This window comes from Macrobrachium rosenbergii, chromosome 46, assembly GCF_040412425.1.
Source record: "Macrobrachium rosenbergii isolate ZJJX-2024 chromosome 46, ASM4041242v1, whole genome shotgun sequence".
NCBI lineage: Eukaryota > Metazoa > Arthropoda > Malacostraca > Decapoda > Palaemonidae > Macrobrachium > Macrobrachium rosenbergii.
This window is the reverse complement of record NC_089786.1, coordinates 50,928,188-50,937,307: the sequence shown is the minus strand read 5'-3', so window position 1 is coordinate 50,937,307 and position 9,120 is coordinate 50,928,188. Positions and strand designations below refer to the sequence as shown.

General features: G+C 40.2%; 1 protein-coding gene across 1 annotated transcript in view; it reads left to right on the top strand.

Annotated features, from left to right (window-relative positions):
• The first annotated feature begins 1,748 nt into the window (after positions 1–1,748).
• Positions 1,749–9,120, top strand: part of LOC136830322 (coiled-coil domain-containing protein 6) — a 37,968-nt gene continuing 30,596 nt past the window's right edge. The window contains exon 1 of the mRNA XM_067089747.1: positions 1,749–2,241. Coding sequence (XP_066945848.1) covers positions 2,014–2,241 — 228 coding nt within the window. The 5' untranslated portion in view covers positions 1,749–2,013. The remainder of the gene's footprint in view (positions 2,242–9,120) is intronic.

The window sequence follows — 9,120 nt, the reverse complement described above, 5'->3', positions numbered from 1 at the left end:
TTTATCCTCTCTCTCTCTCTCTCTCTCTCTCTCTCTCTCTCTCTCTCTCTCTCTCTCTCTCTCTCTCTCTTCCGAGATAAGCTAATGCACCATCGATCGTGTCTGAGTTATGGGAATTCGAATGAATTTGAAGTAGGGGAGGATTTCAAATTTATCCTGACCGTCACGATAAGCGGGTCGGATTGGATTCATGGGGAGAGAGAGAGAGAGAGAGAGAGAGAGATAGAGAGAGAGAGAGAGGTATTTAACAAAGAAGAAAGGAAAGGGGGGGGGTAGCTGTCAGATGATTCATAAGAGAGAGAGAGAGAGAGAGAGAGAGAGAGAGAGAGAGAGAGAGAGAGGGGTATTTAACAAGGAAGAAAGAGGTAGGTAACTGTCAGATGAATCATAAAAAAGAGAGAGAGAGAGAGAGAGGGTGGCTGAAAGATGATTCAGAGAAGAGAGAGAGAGAGAGAGAGAGAGAGAGAGAGAGAGAGAGAGAGAGAGAGAGAGAGACTGACTCAGTATATTACAATTTCATTAATATCTTTGCATTTTCACACTTTCAGGTCTTGAAACAAAAGCCAAACACGGTGGAAATTCCAGGTCGTATTCAAAATACTGAAAAGAAGAAGAAGAAGAAGAAGAAGAAGAAGAAGAAGAAGAAGATACTGGGTCTTTAGAAACTGCCATGAATAGATACCTGTGGGATCTAAGCCTCTCCACGATGGCAACGGGACACTAAAATGCTACAAAAACTTACGCATGAGCAAAATTGTTTGATACGAGAACGATTATTATTATTATTATTATTATTATTATTATTATTATTATTATTATTATTATTATTATTATTATTATTTGTGACTGGAATGTGGAATGATCGATGTTTGTAGATGAAATATTGAAACTGTTTACAAAGAGAGCAAGTTGAAAATAAATAATGAGCAAAATTAAAGTTATGGTGGCAAATGGCAACCGGATAGATAGAGCAGTGAATAGTACTATGAATGGTGTAAGAACTGTTTGTTTAAAACGCCGAGAAACAATTTGAATTGTAAGAGGAGGGCAAAGAGATAACGTACAAAGACTGTTGAGTGAATTGCTTATAGTGAATGCAAGTGAAAGATAAAGTTGTGAAGCATATGAGATGAAAAAAAAATTGATAGTGACAGAAATATGGATATATAGAAGCATTTGTGAAACGTTCAGCAAAGGTGACACTATGGGCTAGAATACTCTGAGATGGTTTGGTAATGTGGAAAGAATGGATGAGGATAGGGTCATGAAAAGGGTGTATAATTCAGGGGCGTTATGGGGAGCGGGGAGAGGAAGATCGAGAAAGTGTTGGATAAATGGTAGGAAAGAGATACAAAGAGGAATCACTTTGGTATTTAAGAAGAAAGGGAAAGTGAGGTGAATGGCGCTATATATATATATATATATATATATATATATATATATATATATATATATATATATATATATATATACATACAGTATATAAGTATATATTTATTGTGAGTGTATTTGTGGGTGTTAGCAGGCACGTGCCAGTAGTGGGTGTATGAAGGCCCCAACCGCGCACGCCTATACCTCTGTGGGACTACGCAACACTTATAAATCACGCCAAAAAGAAAACAGTTAACCAAACCGTGTGCATTTACGTGCATTTGTGTGGGTGGCCGTGGGCGTGTACGCTTTGTTTATACTTCCAGGACACAAATAACCGCCCGACCAAGGTGGAGGTTCCTGGTTCCTAAGAGCTCATTCCACAAAGCGGGCACACTAGTGCACTGTCCGCGTTAGGCGCAGGGGGTTAGATTTAACTCTAAAAGCAGTTTCATTCCGCAGTTTTTCCGTCCCGTTTCGCGAATCACGAAAAGGTGAGCGGGTGCGACACTCGACGAAAAAGGTGACAGGGTGCGACGGTTGGTATATAGGCGGCCGCAGCGCCGAGAACCACCACCGAATTGTGGCCCCGGACCTAATGCCGGGCGGTGGAACCGCCGCCGAACCCGTCAGAGTGTAAACATGGCCGACAGCGCGAGCGAGAGTGACTCGTCTTCCGTCACAGATGGGCCGACCATGCAGCCCCCGTCGATGCCACCGTCGCCCATCACCCGCGACCAGTGGCAGAAGAGGATCGACTGCCTCCAGCAGCAGAACAGGGTGCTGAGGGCGGAGCTGGAGACCTACAAGCTGCGGGTGAAGAGCCTCCACGAAGAGAACAGGGCGTTGCGGCAGGCCTCCGTCAATATCGTAAGTCCCCGAGTCGTCTCGCCCCTTTTTCCCCCGCCCCGTGGAGGCGCGTCTGGCCCTTGTCACTCCGGGTGGGGGCGCGGCGCCCTTTGTGCGGCCGCAGGGGAGGGGGGATCCGAAGGCGGTGTCCTTTTTAACCCTTGTTTTAAGGGGGAGAAATGGCCGTACGTAGTTCGTCCTCCGAGTCGCTCTTGTCACAACTGCATCGGCGACTCCGGCCCAAATATTCTGTCAGCTTCGGTCCTTCTGTCAAATTGTTACCGAAATAAATTGATTTTGTTTAGGTACTATGTATTATTGGGCTGAAATCATGTAAAATATGCAAACTGTCAGTGTGAACCCTTGGTTATTTCCTAGAGGGCATTTCGTTACTGACATTAAATAGGTTATACTATCTCGGTAAAAAAGTAAAATGGTAGTTTGAGTAATATGTATTATTGATCCAAAATTATATTAAATTAGCAAACTCTCTACGTGCAGCCAAAGTTATTTCATAGAAGGTATTTTGCCATCAATGTCAAATAGGCCTGGTTACCATAGGTCACAGGTACCTTCATAGGGGTAGACGTAATTGTTTAGAAAGGCAGCTTAAATATGCCTTAAAAATAGGCTCTTAGGTCAGTTCTCTTGCAGTGTCCAAGTATAGAATTGATTTGCAGAAATTGCATTTGAGACAGGCTTTAGAAGGCAATTTTTTGTGTGTTTTGTCTATAAAGTGAAAGCCTAGGTCGTTTATGTTGGCAAAACTGAAGACGACTACCGCAGCCTGGTTCACCGACCAGAATATTTACTGCCTTTTATGTTTTTGTTTACATATATGTCTTTTATTTATGTTTATATGGTATTTGCCCATCTTTTATTAATGTTATTACGTTCACTCCTGAAGGGCTGGTACTGAACACGGCACCCATTTTGCATGTAAATTGGTAGTTGCTGTACCAGAGAGGCGCGGTATTAGTTTTTAGTTTTACCTAGGCTGTTACTGGACATCACTTGTCGTGGACATGAAGGGGATATTAAATAGGCTGTAGTAGAAAGGGAAAATCAGGAGTACCTTCCTTGACTGTAGACACATGTGCAGTTTACCAAACTAGGTTAGTCTTGCCGAGAATGGTTTAAAGTTCTGTATGCCACTTGTCACCATATTGATACTTTTTTTAGGTATTTTATGGGATTGTTGGGGCTTTATATTGCTTGTGTTAAAGAATTTTCAAATTGAAAATATATGTTCTTACAGATTTTCATTCAGGTGGTAGTGGATATAAAATTTCGCTCTGTGAGTCTCTGAACTGCAATTTTAGCAGTTTTTAAGCTTTATACAAAAAATATTTACTTGAATATTAAGAAATTGCTTATGACTGTGAAATGGAGTTGATTTTTGTAATACTTGTTACTGTAGAGGTTTTAACCTGTTTGCCTATTATGTGGTTTTTAATGTTTCCTAACACTTTTATTTTTAAATGCATATTACATAAAGAAGGCTTATGTATAAGAATGTAATCACATCTGACAGATTTGCTGGCTAAGAACGAGTTTCCCTTTCTCGATGTACCTTTGCATTTTTTTTATTTTCTTTGTCTTCAACAAAAGCTGCATGCAGAAACCAATTACTGTAATTACCATTAAAATAATTACTGTATCTTGCATGTTTATTGAAGGTGAGGTTATCACTTTCAGGACTGAATATGAAATTTTTTTTCCCATTGTGTATGTGTTTTTTGCACTTTCTGCTGTAATTCTCAATTTCAGTGATTATCCTCCAGCCTCTCTTCTTTTGCTTGCTTCAACATGTGCTTTTATGAATAACTATTTGAAATTAAGCTAATGACAAATTATGTCATCCATTATAAATTGTTGGCTAACTTTTGCATGTAATTTTATGCTTTATTTGCCATTTCCTATTTTATCTTTCCTGCTTAACATTTACAAACATACTGCATTAAAATGAAGTATTCCATTTTGCCATTTCCTACTTTATTATTCGTGCTTAACATTTACAAACATACTGCATTAAAATGAATTATTCCATTTTAAAAGGGAAATTTTTGCCCTAAATAGCCAGTGACCCACAGAGATTACTTCAGTAAAAAGACTACTTTACTTTTTGTTGGTGTTTTATAGCTTTTTAAAAATATTATTAAAAACCTGTTATTGTGAGATTTATATTTGTTAATTAGTTCTTCATGCTGATAAATGTAAGTGGCACACCTTTTTGTGGGTTTTCTTAACTAGACTTCTTGCTCAGGGTACAGTCTCTGGGATTTTAGGCATTTTATTACATTGTACCCAGTGCAGCTTTTATTAGCCATGTATGGCTTGTCACCTTGTATTTCTGGGAAACATGAAATGGTAGTGTGTGTTATTGTTAGTCTATGATTGTTGGAACCTTCATGATGATGAAAATCTTTTAGTTTTTCATACTACTATTTTGCTGTCTTCATATTTAGGGTAACTTTTATTTTAAATGCTTGTCATCAAGCATGATTAGTTTAGCTTCAGTTATTGCTGTTTTGGCACCAGGCTTTGGTAAAAAAAAAAGGCATTTAGCAAACAATGGTCTTTGTTTGAGAAAAGCAAATTGCTCCTGCTCTGAAGCAAAGACAGAATATGGGTAATAGCACGCAGTCATGAGAAAGAATGCAGATGATAGGAAAGTTTATGTGTACTAAATAATCATAAGGAATACATTCTACAGTTGATATAGTCAGCACAAATGATTATAACAGAACAAGCACGGTGGATTGGTAAGAGAAATAGTAACCAGAGATGATACGCGAGACAAATCTGTCACAGAGGACATAGGAGAAAGTACGCAGCATGGTGCTTACCTTATTTCTTTCTCATAGAGCACTTCGGCTACATAGTATCCTCCTGCTTTTCATCTGACAAGCACGGCTAGATATAACAAATGGCCCTCATAATCAGATAAGAGCAGGTGGCGTAAGTACCATACCATACCCAAGTTTATCTGGTGGCTTGATCTGGCTGTCAGAGAAGGCTGCTATTGGGGAGCCCAGGTTTGTTGTTTACAGTAATCTGCTTTTTTTTTTACAGCCGTCCATCGAAGAAACATTAAATGGATACCACTTAAGGGTGCCTTACGTGGCTTAATCTGTAGACCCCATAGGGGGTTAGCGCCATCAGTGCACCTGGTGTGGTGTACTGTAGGCATTACTTGAGGTTCCCTTGCAGGGTCCCTTCGGCCCCTAGCTGCAACCCCTTTCGTTCCTTTTACTGTACTTCCTTTCATATTCTCTTTCCGTCTTTCCATCCTCTCCTAACATTTGATTCATAGTGCAGCTGCTTTGAAGTTTTCCTCCTGTTACACCTTTCAGACCTTTTTATTGTCAGTTTCAGTTTCAGAGCTGAATAACCTCATAGGTCCCAGTGCTTGGCCTTTGGCCTAAATTCTATATTCTCTACAGAGCTCCTTCTTAGACCCCAGCTACGCAACTTTTGCCCATCCCTAAAAGTCTCACAACTATTTTGCAGTCCAACTTTTTAAAACTTTGCCTGTCTCTAGTTTTCACAAAAAATAGAAGCCATTTTTTCCCAATTGCTATATTATCGTTTAAAAGTACCAGAGTCCCTTCATTATTGCTAGTTTTTATGAAACAGTTTTTCTCTTAGAAGTAGAAACGGGGAGCTGTTGAGTAGTTTCTTGCAGGTAAAATTCCATGTAGATAATATTTTACATTAAGGATAGCCTGGACTCTTGGTAACAAGTCAGTTCCTTTGATTGAGATTCTAGAAATGTGAGGAAATTTCAAGAATCCTAGGTATCAAACGACAGAGGAAGGCACCACCCACCGTAGTGCGAGTATATAGTAGTAAGGTTTAGAAAGCAGAGATGTTTTGGTATTGGTTAGTTTTGTGCATTGTTCTATTTCGTTCAGTTTAGTTTAGAAACAAAGTCTGTGCCAAGAAAAATAAACTAACGATCAGAATTATGACTTTCTTTAGTTCAGTTTAGCCGGTAAGTTTTTAAATGAAACCTACCTCTCCATTGTATAGCTTTTACTTTTGCACCAGCGGTAGTTTAGTTCGACAGATTGAAAAAAATTATGACTTTCTTTAGTTCAGTTTAGCCAATAATTTTTAAAGTGAACCCTACCTCTCCATTATATAGCTTTTACTTCCGCACAGCAGTAGTTCGACAGATAAAGAAAAAAACAAGAACACCTAATGAAATGCAGGGGACCAATAGGTACAAACACTCGTAGCCGGTCAGTCTACTTCTGTCGCTGGTTTGGGTAGGAGTTCAACAGAGTATACTTGATTTTCTGTTGGTTTGTTCCTTTATTTTTTTTAATATTCGTTCAGTAAAAGCCTGTAAGGTAAGAGTTGCCATAATATGCATTATTCCACTGTTATTAACCCTCATAATATGTTTTTGCAGAGGGAAAGGTTATGAATGGATAACTGTATGAATTGTAGTTGAACGAATTGCAGTAATTGATCTTAGATGGAGAGAGCTTGTTAGGATATAGAAACAGCCATAGAGGATAATACTAGGAAGACGTAAGTTAAAGGGATGCATGTCTTGTCTGCCTCACCATTTAGCAACTGTTTAGGTCCTCTGCTGCTTCTCTTCGATGTGTTCCTCCAAATGAGCTTCCCATTGATTCAGGGCACTAGATTTGATAGGATGGAGTAATTTTTTGTTATTATCATTAGTGCTTGATTTTCTTCGCCTACCCTCCTGAGAGTTTTGGTAAGTTTCGGTTGTTTCCCACGTTGGAGGAATGGTCAGCGCCCCTGCTTTTTCTTGCCTTGTCCTCGGCACGTCCTGTCCTACTCCCTCGTGGCTTGGAGTGACAGGGAACCGGGACATGTCAGAAAGCGGTGCAGATCTGTGCCCATTGTCCCCTTCCTCTGTTCAGTCTGGTAGGGAACCAGGTCTGGCATTAGCATCAGAATTTGTTCTCCGATAGGATCGCTCGGGTAAGAATAAGAGGAGTCTCCTGACGTTTTTTCCCCCTCTTTAATTTTACCGCATTGGATCAGCTTGGTAACAGTGATGCTTTGCCTCTTTCTAGTAGTATTTAAGAGAGTTTAATCTGCCTTGTCAAGGAAAGTTACCCTTTACTTTGATCAGTGTCACTTCAAACCCTGTGGCTAAGGATCGTTTGTGTTTTAAGGCTAGTATAAGTATCAGTTAGGTTCTAGTGAGAAGCCTAGACTGTCTTCGGCTCTCCCATGTATTGTGGATTTTTTTGGCCAGGGCAATAATGCGCCTTGCAGTTTTGATGCACCAGTAGCACACATCTAGCGCGAATGTACAGTTTGCTGCAGTGCCACATTCTTGCGCATGTGTGTGTGTTGCTTGCGCTCCCATCGCTTGCACACCCATGGCTTGTGCACCTATTGTGTGTGCATTTATGGCTTGTATGCCTCTTGCTTGCATGCCTATTGCAAGTGCACCTGTGGCTTGTATGCCTGTCGCTTGTGTGCCCATGGCTTGTGCTCATATCGCCGGTGTGCCTTTATTTTGCGCTCATAAACTTGTGTGCTTATTGCCTGTACACTTATCACTCGTGTGCTTTTCACTTGCGTGTCTACCGATTGTGCTCTTAACGCACGTGCTCCTATCGCCTGTGCACGTCTCTCTCTCGACTATGTCCTGCCCATAGAGAATCTCGGCATGCGCCACCGTTTCAGCTTCCATTTAAGAAGGCAGGTAGTTGCCGTTTGTTGTCTCAACATTCTGTTTCAAGGATTTCGACTCATTTCCCAGGTGTGGGAGTTTCTATCAGTAAAAAGCTGGTTACTGTTTCATTTTTCCTGATTCCCCTGTGGTTTAGGAACATTCTCGTTTTATTGTGAGATTTTCCTGATCAGAAGTTAGATCATTTGGTTGAGCTGACAGTTTTCCAACCGAATCGTTCTTCCTTTTGATCTGGAGCAAGTGGTTTTGTCGACGGCGATTAAAGAGGAGTTTTTTTAACCCTCGGTGGAAGCTTGTTTTTGGTAGCTAAGACTTACCCCGCCTTTCCCTTGGCAGGAGGGCAATTGCTTGTGCTTCTGCTGATTGATGAATCAGGTGTCTGATATGCAACCAGTGTTGTAAGTGGTCACAATGTCTTTTTTGAACAGGTGAATTGCTTTCTGTAAGGAGAGGTTGACGTATGATTTTGTGGAAATAGGACCTTCATTAGGTGGCTTGTGCATGTTCAAGGATTTAATGAAGTACATGTAAAGGGAGCCTTTCCTGAGATTTTATTTCTTGCCGTCATATGTATTTTGGAGAAGAGAAGTACTTCCTAAGTTAGGGGTCTTTCCAAATATAGCTGATCGCTTCTGAGAGGTTCTCAGTCCTTGTAGGATTGTTTTTTTTTAGTGGAGCAGAGGTCTTCTCATCAAAGTCATATGATTTTGGGGAAGTTTTTTGACCTGGCAAAAATCAGGCTTGGGTTCTTTCCTGTTACTTGAACATGGGTTAACAGGGGTCTCGTCAGATTCAGTGTTAGTTTAAGCTCTCAGGGGAAGAAGAATCCAGTCCTTTAGATGCCTCAGTGTAGGTCTGGGGCACGATCATGGGAGATCTAGAATTTCTGGAGTTTATCTGGTATTGGAGGAGGTTGGTTACACCTATAATCTTGAATTTTTAGCAATCAGAGGAACTTCAAGCAGTGCGTAAGTAGAGTAGAGCACAAATAGCGATGTTATGACAAACTATCTTCCCTTTTTTAGACATATACTGTATATAGTTATACACATGCAGTTATATATACCTATGTGTAGGTTTATATTTATATATTATATGTATACTTATGACATAAAATATTTTTTATCCAACTAGATGTTGATGTCATTATAGCGTATTCATTTTACTCAGACTAGGAAAGACCCTTCTTTGGACAGAAGCAGGGAATATTA